Source organism: Echinops telfairi, unplaced genomic scaffold (genome assembly GCF_000313985.2).
Source record: "Echinops telfairi isolate 266 unplaced genomic scaffold, ASM31398v2 ScPeMD7_19;HRSCAF=73, whole genome shotgun sequence".
NCBI lineage: Eukaryota > Metazoa > Chordata > Mammalia > Afrosoricida > Tenrecidae > Echinops > Echinops telfairi.
Window position 1 is genome coordinate 3,032,868 of NW_022103916.1, and position 19,944 is coordinate 3,052,811.

The following is a 19,944-nucleotide window of genomic DNA, read 5'->3' on the forward strand; positions in this document are numbered from 1 at the left end:
CCTTTGTCAAAGATCAGTTATCTGTAGAAGGATGAATTTGTATCTGGACCCTCTTTCTGTTCCATTGGTCTACATATCTATCATTGCACGAGTACCAGGGAATTTGAATATTGTGGCTGTATAAGATTTTGAGGTTGGTAAGTGAGAGTTCTCCTACTTTGTTCTCATCCATACGTAGTTCTTTACTTATCCTGGGTCTCTTTTTTTCTCCATGTAATTTTGTTAATTAGTTTTTCCATTTCTTTAAAGGATGAAATTTGGATCAGGCCTGGAATTACATTATGGTTGTAGATTGCTTTGGGTAGTATTGACATTTTTACAATGGTAAGTCCTCTTAACCATGAACATGACATATTCTTCCATTTATGTACATTTCTTGTTTTCTTATATAGTAGTGCTCTATAGGGTTCTTTGTATAAATCTGTTGGTTCACTAGTTAGGCTTATATAAGCATTTTACTTGGGGGTTTTTTTGCGTTCATCTTGTACCCTGCCAACTATTTTCTTGTTAAAGTTTGCAGATTTTGTTCAGTAGTTTTATTGGCATATCATAAAATTCAAAATTCATTCACATCAAGAAAGGTTGTACAATCATCACCACAATAAGTTTTAGAACATAGTTTTCATTCTTGTACTCATCATTATTAGCCTCCTATTTCCTCTAAATACCCAACCCCTGCCATACTCCTTAGGAACCATTAACCCAGTTACTATTTCTATAGATATACCTATCCAGGATTTCATATACAGAAAAACATTTCTAAAAAAAACAAAGAAACGAAAGAATAACAAATAAAAACAGATAAAATCCTCAATTGAAAAGAAAGCAGAAAATATTAAAAACTAGAACAAATTTAAATAGATCATAAGGAAAGGTCAAATGATAGCATGCTAAATTTTGACCTACCTATATCTGCAAAAATCCACTTCCCAATGCATTCTGCATTATAACAAGGCTATTCACATCCCTGCTTCATGGTCAAAGGAGATTCACCTTTGATCCACATGTATTTCCCTTTCACATTTTTAAAAAACTGAAATAGCTTTAAAATGGGTCAAAAGGGAGATCAAATAACAAGATATTACGTTTTGACCTAATTATATGTACCATAATCGACATACCATGTTCTCTGTCTGATAACAAGGCTATTCACATCCCTCAACTAGGATCAGACAGGATTCACCAGAGGCTTAATCCATGTGTGGACTCAAATGGATTTGGGGTTTAAATTGTCATCCATAACTTTCTGCAAATCAGATGTTCACAATTTAAGCACTGGTACCATTCCTTCCTTTAGATTTGGAATACTATATTATTTATAATCCTTGGATCACACAGACTGTGTGCTTCTACCATGTGCACCTACTTGATGCCACACTTAGATGGCTGTTTGTTTGAAAACAAACCTTTCAGACCCCAGACACTATTCTTTCTGATTCCAAGTACCATCTAGTTTCTTCACCAAACTTTGCTAAAGCACCCATATCTCCAGTGATCTCTTCATGAGGTTGAGCATTAAGCAGGACTATGTCATAAGAACTAATCCCCAAACCTAAGCCCCAAATCCATTCATGTATCTATGGTTCATAAATGTCTCTGGTTCACGTTAGAGACATCATTGTCATTTTATGTTAGAAAATATTATCAATCATCCCCCTAGGGCAACACTTCCACTGTCTCAAGTCAATGCTGACTCGTAGAAACCCTCTATAAAAGGGTAGAACTCCCCTAACAGAGCTGGTTGGTGCTTTCAAACTACTGAACGTATGGTTAGCAGTCCAATGCATAACCAATACACATTGATAGTGTCCTTAGTTTAGCTAATGGTATAGAATGTTATAGAGTGTTGAGAGAAAAGGAAATATGAGTATATGCCAGCTATGAACCACAATACATGACTTATTGACTTATACATAGAAAACTCTTAAGTGATGACAGTATTTAGAGACATAATGGGGGTTTGTGATAAGGCAAATCTTCCAATAATATTCATTCACAACAACAGAGCAATGCCTATAATATATCACATGTAATAATGAGGCAACAAAAGCTTTATATTTTGTTTTTTTCCCTTATTGAGGTATCACAGAATGCTGTAGATTTTAGCAACTAGTCCCTTGTCCATTATGCTTGTTAGTCCAGGTTGACTAGAGAAACAAATTCAGAGACACTCATATGTGTATAAGAAATAGTTTTATATAAAAGAGCAATTTTATATGAAGAAAACATCCCAGCCCAGTCCCGATCAAGTCCATAAGTCTGATATTAGCCCATATGTCTGATACCAATCTATAAATTCCTCTTCAGACTTATGCAACACATGCCGTGACGCTGAATGCAGGACGATCACAGGCCAGTATGTGGAAAGTCTTGTAGATCCAGTGGCAGTGGAAATATCTCAATGCTGGCAGGGGGCTTCACTTAGCTCCATGTGTTTTTTCAGCAGGAATGTCTTGCAGGGAATGAGTGTGTCCCACCACCAGTGAGCTATTTATCTCCTTAGCACCTTCAAATGAGATTATCGAGCTGAGACATGATGGATAGGTTAAACTCCACCCCTTCACTCTTAATAGTCTCAAATTGACAACAGATTATATAAGTACCACATTATGTCATTGCAAAATATTTTTTCCAATTTGATGGCTCTCATTTTGCTCTTTTGATGAAATCTTTTGATGTGCACAGGTGTTTTCTTGTTAATAGGTCCCAGTCATCTTCCACTGTGTGTGCTTCCTTTATTGTATTTGGTAGTCTGTGTATGCCCTGCCATAGGGTCCTTAGGTTTGCCCCATTTTTCTCATTCATGATCCTGATACTCTCAACACACTGAATTGCTTTCAGGTTCTCTTCTGCTTCCATGAGAGAGCCAGGTTGTCTCCATGCTTTCCGGTTAATACTGCTCCAATCTCTTCTTCCGAGCAATGCCTACTAACATTGTTCTTTAGGGGTCTAGAAGAGCATCAGCAACTCCAAGAAGCTTTCCTGATAGCTAAGTGCCCCAGCTGTGTGCTTTCTCTACTCTCTGTTCATGTTCAATAGCTCTTGACTCTGAGCTGGTCACTCACATTCTCCAAGCATCAGCTTCTTGGTGTGTAAAGTGAGGATTGTAATATTTGCTTGGTAAGTCCATTGTGAAGAAGAATAAGATGTATGTAAAAAAGTAAACAAAATTTTTGGCTCATTGGACATTTTCCGTAAATATGAGCAAAACTTTTTTCTGTTGTTGTTGCATTGTTGTATTATAACTTTTTCTTTTTTCTACCTTTCCCACTAAGCTAAAGCAAGGGAAAAGAGTAAACCTTTGTTTGCCTTGTCTGTATCTAACACAAATAGGATGGAATTGATAAAAAACAACAACAATAAAATAAGATTCCAGTATGAAAAGAGAAATAGAGACAGAAGGTCAAATATAGAGACCCCAACTTGCTGAATTTATCATTCCCTACTTATAAATTGAAAAATTACCCCTGACACACTCTAGGACACATTCATTTCCACCTGACCTTCCTTTTCTCTATTATTCCCTTCCTGTGTTCTGTCTTTATCCAAGGATGGATGCCAAGGTAGGAAGGGGAACAAGCAGATGTACATGAAAGGCTCTAAAAGAGGTATTCAGAGGAGTAAAGTGAAGAGGGGAAACAGGACTGACTACCAAAAGCCTCAGATTACCCAGATTAGAAATTGCCAAGACTCAGGAGAAAGTCTTCGCCCTGAAGTTTCTTAATGCTCTTAAAACTATTACACGCACATGCACACACACACACACACACACACACACACACACAAATGCCCATTTGGGTAATATGTGGCTGCATCTACGTCCATGAGCAGGGAAACCCAAGTGTCTTAGTTCTAGGATGCCAGATCCTCATCTTGAGTCTGGAGCTCCACTTCTTCTGAGCTTCTGTGCACAGCTTGGAAACTCCCTAGTCTACAGCGATGAAGGCCCAAGCCCAAACTCCCAAACCTAATCCCCTTCTGTTCCTTAGACTTGAGGTCTATTTAATCTCATAGTTTTACCCAGTATAGTCCCTTGGCCCATACCATTCCCTCCCCAGACAGGTTCTCACAGGTGAGCTGACCTTCCCTGTAACTGGCTTAGCAGAAAAGGAGGCAACGGCTGAGCAAGACCAGACTATTGCTTACTGAGACTGTGCACCACACATCAGGCCCCTGGACAATTGCACTTACGAGCCCTAAATCTTGCACATGCAGTTGTTCATATGTGCAATGTTCAAATTGCATAATGTCCTATCTTACAGAACATATATATTGGATGTTAACTAGCGCATACTTGTGTGTATATATACATGTATATATACTATGCCCCCCTTAGTTAGGTCTTTAAGAAGGGTCTCTGGGTACCCAGGCTGCAATGTCCTCAGATGAAACTGGCTAATAATGATGTGCAGATGAGATTTCTTAGGCCCTCGTGATGACCAAACCACTTTCCCCCTCTTCAGTCAGATAAACAAGATATGCATTGTTCTGTCCACTGTCCTGTTGGTGGACTCCCTTCCTGTTAAGTCAGCTAGAACAAGCGCCGGCTCCTTCACATAGGGCAGGTGAAATGTGCTATTTGGTGCAAAGGAGTCTGGAAGACCCACAGAAAAAAAGGAGGTAATCGAGTGCATAATTTGTTTCTCCTTATCCAAATACTGTCAAAAGAAGAAAACTGCCTCCAGTAGGTTGTGAACTAGAGCTCAGAACTATAATTCTCTTCCTGGTTGTCCCTCATGCCAAGTGTTTCTTGAAGGGTCTACTAGGAGCCAGGTACAGAGACCGTACCATCAGGTATTGTGGTAGCAACAAAGTAGATAACTCTTTCCAGAATTTGTTCATTTCTAAAGCCCCCTCACCTGTCACAAATGGTTCGATGAGAACTCTACTTGGAGCCAGCTGCTGGCTTATCTGCTACTTCTGCCACATAATCCACTTTGCTCTGCCCTTCTGTGGAGTTCTTATCCTTTGAATACTTAGGAAAGAAGCACGTATATTTCCTTTCTCCTTTGTAACCATAGAGGTGGTTATACATGTTCAGGTTATCTGGGATTCAGCTCTGCTAAGAGGAAAGTATTCCTCTTTTCCCTCTATCTTCCCCAAATCCCAAACTAACCAAACTGTGTAAGTCTCTTTTGTCTCCTTTGTCCAAAAATTCTCCAGTATATGTTGTCTGTGCCTTCCAGCCTGCCACCTTATCTGGTAACTATGCACACCTTACACTCCAGCCTGCCTCCATGCATCAGCTCACCTGACTACTGACAGTGCTACCAAACTCATTACTCTTGATTTGGTTAGGAAGTGAAGATTAACAAGCCTTATCAAGCCAATACTCATTTGGGCAAGAATACTGAGTGGAAGGAGTAAGAACACTGATGGACCAGAAGGTTAGGTCAATTTGGAGACTCATGCCTGGGCATCCGTGATAAGAGGCGGTTTTCCTCATGCTGTTTCAGACCAGAAGGTAAAATGGGTTAATTCCTGGGTATTGCCATTCGAAGTGTGGTTATGATACAGCAGCAGGAGTAGCATCACTCTGAGTCTTGTTAGAAACTCATAAGCTGGGTCTCACTTCAGATATACTGAATCTGAATTGTAACAAGACCCCCAGGGTAATAATATTCCCACTAAAGTTTCAGAAACATTTCCCTAGAGTACCAGATCTGACTTTCAAAATTTCTCTTAAGTATCCGCTTCTCTTCCATTTTCATTTGGGTGGAAGTTATCATTTTTTTTGCTAGCAACGTATTTTACTTTGTTGGTAGTCAATCATATTAATAACAAAAAACATATTTTGAACACCTGCCATGTGCCAGGGTCATTTTACAAACAAGGAAATTGAGACTGTGCTTTACCCAAGGCCAAAAATCTAGTGAATTGTAAAGGAGTTTCAAAGCCAGATCTATAAGCCTCCAAATATCTCAAGCCATCACCTATGGTACTAGTAATTATGAAAAGAAAACCCGTGGCTTTTCTTGGATGGCACCTGCTTTATCGAGAATATACAAAGTCTATCTTACTTCCCTATGAGGTACAAAGAGAAGAGAAGAAGGGACGAATATTATGATGAGGAAAACCCCACTCTGAATATCCAAGGAGAACTAAATGGTGATACCAAGGTCTGCGGACATCTTTTGGAGCCCTGGTCTAAAACACAGCTATAGCTGAAAGGATCATTTTTGATGATCAAGCCCCGTGTTACCCTTTCCAGATGTAGAAACAGACGCCCAGAGTTAGGGAGGGAGTTACCAGCAGTCAGAATGAATTCAATTTGAACCAGCTATCCTGATTCCAAACACTGCTATTCCAGCATTGTGAAAGGATCGCTTTTCTAGAGCTGCGATTTCTGGTGGTAAACCGTTTTCTTGGTTCTCTTTCAGGTATCATAGGAAGTGTAAGACCCTGTAAAATGGCTAAGAATATTTAGTGAGCCTTTGCATCTTGGAAAATTGCAATTTGCCTACACATTGAAAAATGCCTTGCCTCCAATAAAATCAGCTGTAGCGATACTTCCCTTGACCTGGAGGTTGCTAGGCCTGGCTGATCTAGGCTTTCCTTTATTGAGGCCCAGAAGATCGGCGGAGATGGCTGGGTGGGGTCAGCTCAGTCCAGGAAGCACAGGAATTCTTTTAAGTGTATTTGTCTGGGGTATTTTTCTTTCTCACTTAAGTGTATTTTTAAAAATTCTCTTTAGACACCCTCTTTATCTTTCCCAAACATCATTTCCTTGCTCTTTTCCTGAGTTCTTTCAGTGGCTGGGGGCCCAGCCTCCTTATTGGCCACTGAGTTGTGGAATGGGGCGGGCCAGGGCTCAGAAGTTGGAGCAGGGAACAGGAGGGCTATTTATGCTACTGGGACTGCCTTTCATCCTTCCCTTTGCCACCCGGGTGCTGGCTGGTTTCTGGAGTAATGTCTTTACTCCTATCCAGGCCACAGTACTGACTTTCATTACCCACGACAGTGGCTACATCTAGACCTGATCATGGTGATGGCTCCATCATGCTGATGGTCATACCTTTCTTTCAATGCTACTTCTCTCTGTTCTTGAAACAGGGACTTGACTGTCCCTGAGTATTGTGGATCACATTCAGAATCTTGAGCTGCTGGCCCTTCACCTCAAGAAGTCTTAACTGGAGGGCAGATGGACCCCAACTAAAGCAGAATCCAGCCTGAAGAAGGAAGCCCTGAGGGCTGGCTTGGAGAGGCTGTTGAATGAGCTGGCAGGACACCCAGCTCTCTCCTAAGCCATCTCTCCATCCTGGCTAGTTTTCAGGGTAGGTACAACCAGTAGCCATGGCTGCCATGGTCGCTGTCCCTTTATCCTATTTGCTTTCTTTCTTCAACTTCCCTTTTTGCTTTGTAAAAATCCATATTGGGATAATGGATGATGGCGGTGTGTTTGATGGTAGTACCTGAACTAATCCTAGGAGAAAGGGCAGGCACCAAAGGCATTACTTTCACACCCAGACCTTAAGCTGCTTGGATTGGTAGTTTGTATTTTCTTACTTTTCTGCTGATTGCACCTCATTTTCCTTCCTCACTGCCCAAGGAGAGAGGGGATAGTAAAAACTCTAGAATTACTGAGACCTTTCTTGTCTAACTGCTCTTTGACTGGATGGATATGAGAAGCTTAGTATGTATGAAGTGTTTCAGACAGACCACTCTTTAGGAAGATGGGACTGTGGGGTATCCTTCCTACGAAAGGCTGGAAGATCTGGGTTTTGATCCCTGGTTTTGATTCTTATGTTGTCATCTGCGTGCTGTTGACAAGTCATTTAAGCTTTCTCTGCCTATATTCCTCATATGTGAAGTGGGGAAAGTATTAATAGACTTTACCACATAGAGTTGGAGTAAGGATTAATCAGCGAATGCATAAAAAGTTGCTTAATGTATGACACTTCACAAATGTTTAATAAATACTTCCTTTTTTAAGTTTATAGAATACTTATATGTCAGGTGCTATGATGGCTGATCTCACACATGAGGAACGCATTTAACCCAAATCCAGATTTGTGAGAAAGAGATTGTCACCATTCCCATTTTACAAATGATGAAACTGCTACTTAAGTTGCTGTTGCCCAAGGTCACACAGCTAGGATTAGAATGTGTGTACTAGCTCCAAGTCTAAGGTTGTTCAGGAATAGTAACAGACCAAATATTAGACAATATTGACAATTTTCCCTCCTTTCCAAAACAAGAACTAGAAGGTTTCCGTTCTGGACCCTTCAGCTTAGATTTTTTAAAAAATGGTCTTCCAATGTTCCCAGAATCCCCATTGTCCTTCCTCTGTCTCCTTTGGGACTGTTTACCCGCTCCTGAAAACTCCCTGAAGAGAGTAAGAGGGTTTGTAAAGGAAGTGATATGGCAGAACCTTGACAGTGCGGGCGGACAGATCTGAGTCTCCATCATGGGGTAATATTTGGACGATCGAGAAGGACAAGTCTGAGATAATAGCCATTATTATAGTACCTAATATCTATTGACAACTTGCTCTGTGCTGGACACTTTACCAATATTATCTCTAATCACCACAGTAACTTAACGAATTAGAGATTATTGTTTCCTTTTTCATATAAGAAAAATGAGACCCAGAAAAGTTACATGACTTGAATAAAAACACTATAAAGCTAAGATCTAAGCCTAGGCTTCTTTCACTGCTTTTTGTCTCATTTCATACTAGCTAGGTATAGTTGATGGCATAATATTTCAAACTGTTTTCAATTCATAGTGACCCTTTAAGACAGGGTAGAACTGCCCGTGATTTTCCAAGACTGGAACTCTTTATGGGAGTAGAAAGTCTTTCTCCTGAGGAGCAGCTGGTGGTTTTGTACTGCTGATCTTGCAGTTAGTAGTCCAACATGCGAGACTAACATATATGAAGTGATGATAACCGATATAAAATATCATATCATTATAAGCTACATTCTGAAGAATGGATTAAGCAGGACAAACACCATGGAAGACATGCTACTAGAGTAATACCTTGAAGAACATGTAGGGTCTAGAGTAACAATTAAGGAGGGCATTCCAGGCAGAGGTAACAGTCATAGAATTAGCTAAAATGGTTCAGGACTTGCTAAATCTTGTTGTGAGCAATTGCTTTGCCCCAGTGATCTCTACAGGGCTTCCAAGGCTGGAAATCTTTATAGGAATATCTAGCATCATCGTTTTGCCAAGAAGGGGTTGGTGGGTTTGAACTGCCAACCTGTGGTAAGCTGTCCAACACTCACCCAACATGCCACCAGAGTTCCTAGGTAGATAGTATTATCTTCATTTTACTGCTATGAAAATGGGCTCCCAAAATTAGATTAACCTTCCTAAAAGAACAGCTAATAAATTATGGAGCTTGAATTCAAAGCAAGACAATCCAACTGCTGAGACTGTGCTAGATTCCACTGGAAAACCAACCGGACAAACAATGGCACAAAGAGTCAGAAAGAGGTGGAGCTGGGCATACAGTGTGACTGGAGCAGAGATGAGAGATGAACTGGGCGAATAAACTTAGTTTTTGAATGTCAGACCTGTTAATATTTGATGAAGGATAAGACATTGGTCAGATAATACCCCAATTCAGCTAATATTTGAATTGGTGTAGTCTAAAATAAATGATTGAATGTGAAACAAGGAGCAACTGGCCATGTTTTGCACATAAAATGTGTAGGACCTGGACTAGAACAAGAGGTGTTGGTAGTGAACTCTATGGAGGAAAGGTGTCATTCTATGGGGTGGGATAGAGAGAGAAGACAGGAAGGGAAAGGAAGGAGAGAGGTAAGAAAGGGAGAGAAGAGAAAGCGAACTGAATCCAGAGAGAGATCATAAAAGAAAACTCAGTCTAACTTGGTCAGGATTGGTATGTTAGGGAGATAGGATATCAAGGCTGACTACCTCTGTTTTAAATCCTTGGCTCGGGAGCATTTTAGGAATCCTGAATGTGGAAGAAGGAACCAAAATAGGGGATGCATCCTGTCTTCCACTGTATCTTCAAGGTCTAGTAGCATGTCTGGTACATGGGAGATACTATATAAATAGTTGGTGATGGAACAAATACCAGATAACAGCAATGAAGAGATTTCCCAGCATTAGGGCTTTGTGTGTGAGACTCTGGAGCAGGTACAGCCCCGGGCCATCTTGCATTTTTAGCCTCTGTAATCCATATTAGAACTTGTGATTGCCAAATAGGGTCTTCATCTGATTTTCCTCTCCCAAAACTTGTAGGCACTGATACTAAGCTGTGGCATACAGCTTCTTTTACCCTTCCTACTGCATACCCTAGTGGCTGGACTGCTTCCATTGGATCTGTATTCCCCCTCTCCCCCACCCCCAAAGTCAATTTCTTCTCTGAACTCTAATTTTAGGCCTCAGCCCTAGAGAGTTTTGTACTACTTCTATCTTTCAGGGAAGGGGACATTTCAAGCTAGGATTGAATCCTCCAGATTAATTGTGTCTACTGTTGCTGAGAGTTAGAGTTAATTTATCCCACTTTATAATAAGCATATTAAAAACGGGGGATTTCGGCATTCTATGATGCTCACCTTCTCGACATGATCACTGAAGACAAAATGGGTGCATAAGCAAATGTGTTGAAGAAAGCTGATGGTACCCGGCTATCAAAAGATATAGTGTCTGGGGTCTTAAAGGCTTGAAGATAAACAAGTGGCTATCTAGCTGAGAAGAAACGGAGCCCACATGGAAGGAGCACACCAGCCTGTGTGATCATGAGGTGTCAATGGGATCAGGTGTCAGGGATCTAAGACCCAGAACAAAATCATACCCAATGTGAATGGGGGTGGGGGTTGTGACATGGAGTGGAGACCCAATACCCATCTGTAGACAATTGGACATCCCCTCACAGAGGGGTCACAGGGAAGAAATGAGCCAGTCAGGGTGTGATATAGCACCGATGAATCACACTATTTTCCTCTAGATGTTTGGTGCTTCCTTCTCCCCACTATCATGGGCCTCTCCCCTTGCCCTTACTCCCTCATTCTATCTTCCTTCCACACTAACATGCTCCACATGTGCTCTGTCCTATACCATTTTTTCCCACTTGCAAAGGTGGCATCTGTTCAGGTGAAGTATGTCAAGGGGCATGGATTGTTCCTGTCTAAAACGATAAGTACCAGAGTTGTGGGTGCAGGCTACGGCATCAAACGGAACCTATGGCTGACTTCAGGGCCTTAGCTTCAGACTTTTTTCCATTACTTGGTCTACTGAGCAACCAGTCCTCTTTCTCACCCTAACACTGTGTCCTTCACTTTGTTCTATTTTCTCTCACAAAACTTGGGGTGCCCCCTCCCCACCCGACAGTACTTGCTTGTGAACTCAGGTGTCTCACCTCAGGGCCTATCTTAACCATCACACTTTCAATGCCCTTACCACACTGTGTTTTAAGTAGCTGTGGATCTTTCACTAGGCTGTAAGCTCTCAAAGGCAGAGACTGATTATTATCTATAGTTTCAGAGGCACATGTAGATGGTACACAGTAAATATAGGTAAGAATAAGTGAAAATTGGAGAATTCTCAACACTGTATGATTTGCTGAACTTTGTAATAACTTATTCCTTTCTCAGAGAGAGATGGGAATATTGGTCATATTGAATATTTTTTCTCTAAAGGAAGTGAAGGTAGGCTCACTGTTCGTTGGCCCGGAGCACCCATTTATTCTACAAATATTTATTAAGTATCAACTACGTGTGCACTGTTGTATATACTTGGAACAAAAGAGCCCCCGTAAAACTAACATTCTGAATCTCCAGAAATCACCTTCAAGATGAAGGAGGTTTGAATGCTGAAAGCTGAATAAAGACCAGTAAGATTCCCACACCCACCAACTCCTTGCAAGACATTCTACTTCATTTAAGGGAAAGAAGGGGTGGGGCGGAAGCAGCTTGGGAAGTGATTTCAGCTCTGGTTCCCCAAGCTAACTTCCTGTCCCTTCCCTGCTGTAGGAGAAACACCCCTGTCTGTAGGCCGCATTCATGGCATGTGGCCAAGCTGCTGGACGGATGCCCTGAAGTGGCCACCACCATGCATTACCCTTCTGAAGCCTTCAGCTTGTCTTGGCATTCAGGTTGCAACACAAGGTGAGTCTAGAGCCCTCCTCTTATGATGGGCTTGTGGGTAAACAACCAGGCAAGTTTTTATCTGTTCTAATCCCTGTTGGCTTTTATAGTGCCTTGAGTAGTATAGTGGGAACTGAACTGGGAGTCTAGAGAGCCTGAGTTCTAGTCTAGTCCACATCTACCATGAATTCTCTTCGTGACTTTGGGCCAGTTCTTTGTCTTCTGGAATTTTTTCATATAATACTTATTTACTTGGCTCACAAGACACCACACTCTCTTGCCTTTAATCCTATTTCCCTGACACTCCTTGGTCTCTTTTCCTTTTTCCTTCCCTGGCCTTTTAACACAGAAGGATCCTACCACTCAGTTCTAGTCCTCATCCTGTCCATACAGACTCACTGGTGATCTCGTGCAGTGTTACCGGCTCTGCCACAGAGCCAAAGACTTCAAAATGAAGACTTTCTTAAACAGTAGAGTCTCATTGCAACGAGGATTACCCTATTCGTGGTCTTTGGTGTGGGGGTTGTGCTATCTGTTGTTGAAACGTGTTTCCTGATGAAGCAGAACAATTTTTCAGCAATCTCAGAGACACCAAACTGCTAGCATAAGCTACCTTTTCCATTTTATAAAAGCTCTTCCCTTTATGAAAGGGTGTCTGTTGAGGAGGCTGGGGAGCTAAGGATTGATCCCCCCCACCCTTTTAAGCATCTGTTTGACATTGGAAGCCAAGGGCTTAGATCACAAGTAGTTTTGTTCTGGACATATTGTCAGGAGAGACCAGTTCCTGGAGAAAGACATTATACTTGGTAAAGTAAAAGGGCAGCAAGAAAAAAAAAAAAAGGAAGCCCCTTGACAAGGCAGATTGACATGGTGGCTGCAACAATGGGCTCAGGCACAGGAACAATTGTGAGGATGGTGCAGGACCAGGCAGTGTTTTGTTCAGTTGTGCACAGTATCATTGTGTGTTGGAACCAACTGAGTGCACCTTACAACAGCATATATTTGGAACATGGTTTCTGTTTGAGTAGGGAGGTAGTTTTTGTTTTATTTTTCAGAAGGCAAGATGATGGGATAAAAAGCAAGGCACCTTGCCAAGAAGGAATTGATGAATTATCAGCCTAGAGGCCATGAAGCAGAGAGGCTAAGGACAAGGCAGGGAACAAGAACTAGGGGGAGTTAGCCCAAACCTCATGGTGTCCTGTCATACCTCTAGCCTTCTGGACTATGGCATTTCTGAGAGCAGCCTAAATCCTATAGGGATTTAGCCATGGGGAGTTACTAGCATAACTTGGCTCAGTTTGCTTTTTCATGTGGGAAGCAATACTTAAAATTCAAAATAGTAACCACTCTGACCCCTTCCTTTGTCTCCCCAATTTAGCTTTGGCATGGAGGATGAGGGAGACACGAACAGCAGCACCACTAATGTATTAATAATAGCAGTAGAAAATATTGCTTATAGCAACAACCACCACCATGAAAGCATCAACTACCATGTACTGAACCTTTGCTAGGTGCCTGACGGTGACAAGGGCTTTATGTTTATGATCTTGTACACAGCAACTTTATGATATAGCTATCATCATCATCTTTTAACCAATGATACAGCAGATGAACAGCACAGAGGCCTGGGTTCAAATCCCAACTTTGCTTTTTTAATAGCTTTGTGAGCTTTTTGGTTTACTTTATAATAGAGAAGCTTCCCTTTTCACAAATGTTAAAAAAAAGATAAAAAATGTTCTCCTTCTGCATGACTTACTATGTTGTAAAGCTCTGGCACATTGTAAGTCTTCAGTAAATGGTCAGGATTACTATCATCAAGAAAAGAAGAAGGGGGGACACCTAAATTTTATTGATCTCTGACACTTGCTAACTGGATTATCTTGAGAAAATCACTTCCCCACAAACACTTCTCTTTGCTCTGCTTGTTTCACACCAGTGATTCTCAAAAGTATGGACCTTGGACCAGCCAGTCCAACATCATCTGGGAACTTGTTAGAAGTGTAACTTTTTAGGCTTTATATAGGCCAGCGGTTCTCAACCTGTGGGTTGCGACCCTTTTGGAGGTCAAATGACCCTTTCACAGGAGTCTCCCGATTCAAAACAGTAACAAATTACAGTTATGAAGTATCAATGAAAATAATATTATGGTTTGGGGGGTCATCACAATATGCGGAACTGTATTCAAGGGCCGCGGCATTAGGAAGGTTGAGAACCACTGATAAAAAGAAAATTCTAGGAGTGAAACCCAGAAACCTGTGCTTTAATAAGCCTTCCGTGTGATCTGATGTGCAGCAAATTTTGAGAAACAATAGTTTACAAGATGATCTGCCTGAAATTGCACCCGCTTTTGAAGGCCCCTCACTAATGCTGATTTTTGGTGATCTTTCCTGGCAGAAAAGTGTTAGAGGACATCCCAGAGGCAAGTCTAGACTTGATGATAACAGGGAAACAAAATGCAACCTCCACGGAATTGTCGCATTTTTAGTCTTTGGAAGATTTCCCCATCACTCTTCCCTATGCTGTCTTCTTCCGATCTCTTTAGCTCATCCCTGAGGTGCTCACCAATCCTACTTATCTCCTGTTTTCCTGTCTTTCTTGTCCCTTGCCTCCCTCTCATGTATGGCATAAGTTCCTTGAACTTGTCCTGCCTGGCAAGACTGACCAGGGTGGGAAAGGGATCTGGGGATTGCGCTAACTGACCACTGTGTCCTGTGTCTTGCAGTGACGTGTGTGCGCAGTGGTGTCCACTCTCCCGGCACTGCAGCACGGAGAAAAGCAGCTCTATTGGTAGCATGGAGAGCCTGGAGCAACCAGGTCAAGCCACTTATGAGGGTCACCACTTGCCCATTGACCAGAACATTTACCCTAACCAGCGTGACTCGGCGTACAGCTCCTTCTCTGCCAGCTCAAATGCCTCTGACTGCATTCTTTCCCTCAGGCCAGAGGAGTCGGCCTCTGCAGACTGCATCACACAAGGCCTAGGGCCAACTAAGGTCCCCAGTGGTCGGCCTAATGTGGCTGAGCTCTCAGGAAGTAGCCGACACCCCAATGGGAGCCACCTGATGGCCACTTCGCAGCTGCCATCCCGCCCACAGGACAGTCACCACGCAAAATCTGGCAACGCAGCAAGGGACCCACCACCACCTCCAGTGAGGCGAGATAGCCTTCAAGCCTCCAGGGCGCAACTCCTCAATGGAGAACAGTGCAGTGCTCCTGAGCCGGTGGCCTCCTTGCAACAGGAGGAGAAACTGAGCTCAGAGACCATCTTGTCTCCAAGGAACCCGAACAGGTTTTACTGCCTCAAGGGTCAAGACCAAGAGAAGAATGAGGACCATCAGGACGATGAGCTCAGTCAGCCTCCTGACTCCAGTCCACAGGGTTCTGAGCATCTGCTGATGGAGGCCTCGACCAAAGGTGCTGCTTACCCCCAAACCTATGACAAGGCTTCCAGCACAAGTCCCAGCCCGCTCCCCCAAGCTGCAGCAGAGCGAGCTAAGGCCTCTATTGCCGGCAGTGCTCCACACCTCACAGAGCATCGTCATAGCGCCCCTGAACAGCTACTGGCATCACACCTCCAGCATGTGCACCTGGATATCAGGAGTGGCAAAGGGATGGAACTTCCATCTGGGCATGATGGACACCAGTGGACTCTCTCCCCCTTGCATAGCAGCCTCACAGGGAAGAAAAGTTCACGTGCCCTTGTAGGGGTGACCCAGGACCAGCTTGTCAAGGAGAGGAAAATCAGGCTAAATGAGGATAGACCTTTGAGTTCTGAACACCAGAGCCCAAGCAGTTCCCCTTATGAAGATACTGATGGACACCCTCCAGAAAGAGGCTTTCTAGACCCAAGTAGCTCAGGCAGTGAATTCACAAACCAGCAGCCCCCTGCCTCGGGCTCCCTTGTTCAACCAACCAGAGACTGTTCTTCAACCACTAAAGCAGCCAGTAGCACAAAGGCAGTTGAAGAAGTTGGCAATGAACCCAAGGAGTATGGCCAAATGGGTAGTAAGCGAAGTGGAGGGACTCGGGGTCGCTCCATCCAAAACCGGCGCAAGAGTGATCGTTTTGCTACCAATCTACGTAATGAAATTCAAAGGAGGAAGGCCCAGCTCCAGAAAAGTAAAGGTCCTTTGTCACAGCTGTGTGACACTAAGGAGCCAGTTGAAGAGACTGAGGAGATCCCCGAAAGCCCCCCACTTCCTGACTCTAATCCATTCCTTCTGTCTTCATATAAAAAACCACCTGGCCCTAGAGGCAAGCACTTAAACAAGAGCATGATACTCAGGGCTAGATCTTCAGAATGCCTTAGTCAAGTCCCTGAGATCCATGAATCTAGAACAGGCTTGGAAAGGCCAGTAAGCCCAAGTCAGAGGTCTAACCAGTCTTCTTTGGGCCTGAACACTTGGTGGAAAGCTGAACCAAACTTCTCAGACTATGAGAAAGCAAATGCTCACCCTGGAATACGTGGAGGTCACTGGAGATGGTCTCCAGAGCATAATCCCCAGCCACACGTCACTCTAGCCATGGATAGCCCTTCGAATGCAGGTGACAACAAGGAATTGAAGGCTTCTGCTGCCCAAGCTGGGGAAGAAGCCATCCTCTTGCCCGTGGCAGACAGAAGAAAGTTCTTTGAAGACAGTAGTAAATCTTTATCCATGTCCCATTTGCCAGGTTTAACCACTCATAACAATAAAAATTTTACCCAAAGAACAAAGCCTATGAACCAAAACGTCCAGTCAATGAGCTCCAGCTATAGAGACTTGAGACGCCATCCCATGGACAAAGCATATCAATGCACAGACCAGTCATATCATCCCACGTCACCACTTCAGTTAGAAAGTTCCACTTACCCTGAATGCTTTGCAAGCAAAGGCCTGGAACAATCCATGTGTAATAAGCCACTTCACTGTGGTGATTATGATTTCTGCAATACTTACTCATACCCCCCCAGTATTCAGGGAGCTGTGGTTCATGACCCTTGCATTTACTGTCCTGGGGAAATCTGCCCTGCCTTACTAAAGAGAAATATGATACCAAACTGCTACAACTGCCGATGCCACCACCACCAGTGCGTCCGGTGTTCAGCTTGCTATCATAATCCTCAGCATAGTACCCTTGAGGATAGCCGTTTAGCACCTGGCAACACTTGGAAACCCAGGAAGCTGGCACTGCAGGTGAGAACTTGGTTTTTGGATGGGTGAGCTTCATTATTCCCTTTATGAGGAGAGAGCTAGGTAAATCCTTTGAAAATAGAATAACTATGCTCTCTTAGAACTATACTCCCCTGACTTCAAAAGGTGGTGCCTAGTAACCTTGAAAAAGACACGCGGTCGCCAAAATTGTAAGGCTTCACAATAGACTTTTGCCTCATAAAATGACGGAACTGTGATTAATATCCTGACTACATAATTAGTATCTGAGTGACCATAAGCAAGTTATTCAATCATCCAAAATTATAATATGTTATCTCTAAGATAACAAATAAATTTTTTGCTCATAAAATGACCAGGACTGTGAAAACTGCATCTCTAAAATAATGGTAACCTAATCTATCAGTTGTGATGATCAAATGAGATTGAGTATGTAAACAGTCAGGCATAGTATCTGATACAAAACAGCATTTAATTCCTTCCATTCCCTGCTTAGGAAACTATCTGGTTCTACAAAATGTGTAGTTGCTCCTCTGGTTTTCCTTTCAGAGATAGGACTTGTCTAGTTTTCGAAGGTTAAATCCTTCTCCCCTGCTCCAGCCAATCTGTCAGAGACCTGGGTTTAGATTGGCTGCTGCTTCAGGGAGGACCCCATGTGTCCTCACCATCTCACTGCCAGAGCCCATCCCCATGATTTTCTCAGTGCTACCTTTTGGCTGGTTCGCTCAACCAGAAGTTCATTCCTTAGTAACCAGCAGATATTTCTGAAGTTCTCAATATGAAACTGCTCAATATGTTTTATTTTCTAAGGGGTTTGGGAATGAAAGAAGCCTTACACAAGAGTACGTAGTGCTTGATTTCTTTCTTTATTTTTTTGTATATAAAAGTTTAATAATTATTAGTAAATAGAAAATAATAGAAATTATCATAGAGAAAACACCAAAGGTAGAATTTAATTTCTCAGAGATAACACTATGTTAGAAACTACTTTACTTTCCATCCATATTCTCCTTTTTTTTTTTCATTTTCCTTGGGTTTTTATCCTTCTATTTGAATCTTCTCCTGGCCAAATTACCTAACTTTCAATAATTTTGAAATTCATTTTAATCAATGTTACATGATTGTCACAGTCTAACATTCTTTTTTTAAATCATTTTATTGGGGGCTCATATAACTCATCACAATCCATGTATCCATCAATTGTGTCAAGCACATTTGTACATTCATTTCCCTCATCATTCTCAAAATATTTGCTCTCCACTTAAGCCCTTGATATCAGCAATAAAACAACTATTTTATGGAGAAAAAAGGATCTGAACAGTGGTTACCTATGGGAAGTGACACAGAGTTTAGAAGGACTAGGAAAGGGCAGGAGGGAACTTTGTGGGGTGGTAATGATAGTAATAATACCTGGATAAAGGTTTGAGTTACACTGGTGTATACACTTGTCAAACTCAACAGATGTACACTTAATAATTGGGCCTTTCACGGAAAGTAAATTTTACCTAAAAATAACATAAGCAAATACTGAACTTTATTTAATTATATATATGCCACCAGAAATGGTATATTGATGCATGCTACTTACTGTTTTTGGCACACAAAAAATCTGCACCAATTTTTTAAATGTTTAAATCTAAAACTGCATGTCTTTTGAGGCTACTGTATATGGTATTGTTTTCTTAATGTCATGTTATGGTTCTTTGATGATATTATATGGAAATACAATTGAGTTTTGTACCGAGTGTCCTGTGACCCTGTGGAAACATTTATTAGTTTTAGTGGCTTTTGGTATATTTAAATGTTTTTCAAAATAGACAATCATGTCTACAAATAGAATGAATTTTATTGCTTCCTTTGAGTTATATATGCTTTTTGCCAGGACAGCCAGTATAACATTGAATAGAAGTAGTAAGAATGTACATCGTTGCTTTGTTCCCAATATTTCACTTCTAACTGTGATGTTAGCCAGAGGATTTTCTTAGATGTTATTGATTGAGTTACCCCTTTTATTCCTAGTTTGCTTTAAATTTTTTAAAATCAAGAATGTTTTCTTTCTATATCTATTGATATGATCATATAGTTATTCGTTTGTTTTTTCCTCAGTTTGCTGATATGGTGGATTACATTGATTCTCTAAATTAAGAAGTAGAATAGCATTCCCAATCCTATTTGGTCATAATGCATTATCCTTTCTATATGTTACCAGATTTGATTTTCTAAAATTTGTTAAGAATTTTTACATCTTTGTTGATCAGGTGACCAGGATTTGGGGTCTATAGTTTTCTAGTAATATTTTTGTCTAGTCTAATATAAAAGTAAATTGGGCCTTATAATATGAGTTGGGAAATATCCTTTTCAGGAAGAGTTTGCATAGAATGTGTATTATTTCTTCCTTAATTATTTCATATAATTCATTTAAAGTCTTCTGGGCCAGAGGTTTTCTTTGTGAGAAGTTTTAAGTTATAAATTCAATCCCATTTATTGATACAAGGGCTTCAAAGGTTTGTGGAAAATGGAATGGAAAGTTAATGGAAATTTCCAAAAATGTTTTGAATCCCTCTTCTATCTATTCCCATTTGAGGGAGCTATGATATTTTGTGTCTTTCAAGGAACTATCCATTTCATTTATGTTTTCAAATTATGCAGACAAAGTCATTTGCAGATTATTCTAAAATGCATTAAATGATTAATTTAAGATGAATCAGTGCATGGATAGAGGGAAGAATAGG

The 19,944-nt window shown here is 41.6% G+C and overlaps 1 protein-coding gene across 2 annotated transcripts in view; it reads left to right on the top strand.

The window, feature by feature from the left end:
• The first annotated feature begins 6,928 nt into the window (after positions 1–6,928).
• Positions 6,929–19,944, top strand: part of SHROOM4 (shroom family member 4) — a 75,147-nt gene continuing 62,131 nt past the window's right edge. The window contains exons 1-3 of one of the 2 annotated variants that reach the window (XM_045288320.1): positions 6,929–7,274; positions 11,949–12,083; positions 14,785–17,236. In XM_045288320.1, coding sequence (XP_045144255.1) covers positions 12,028–12,083; positions 14,785–17,236 — 2,508 coding nt within the window. In that variant the 5' untranslated portion in view covers positions 6,929–7,274; positions 11,949–12,027. The remainder of the gene's footprint in view (positions 7,275–11,948; positions 12,084–14,784; positions 17,237–19,944) is intronic. The other variant, XM_045288321.1, reaches the window with a different exon arrangement.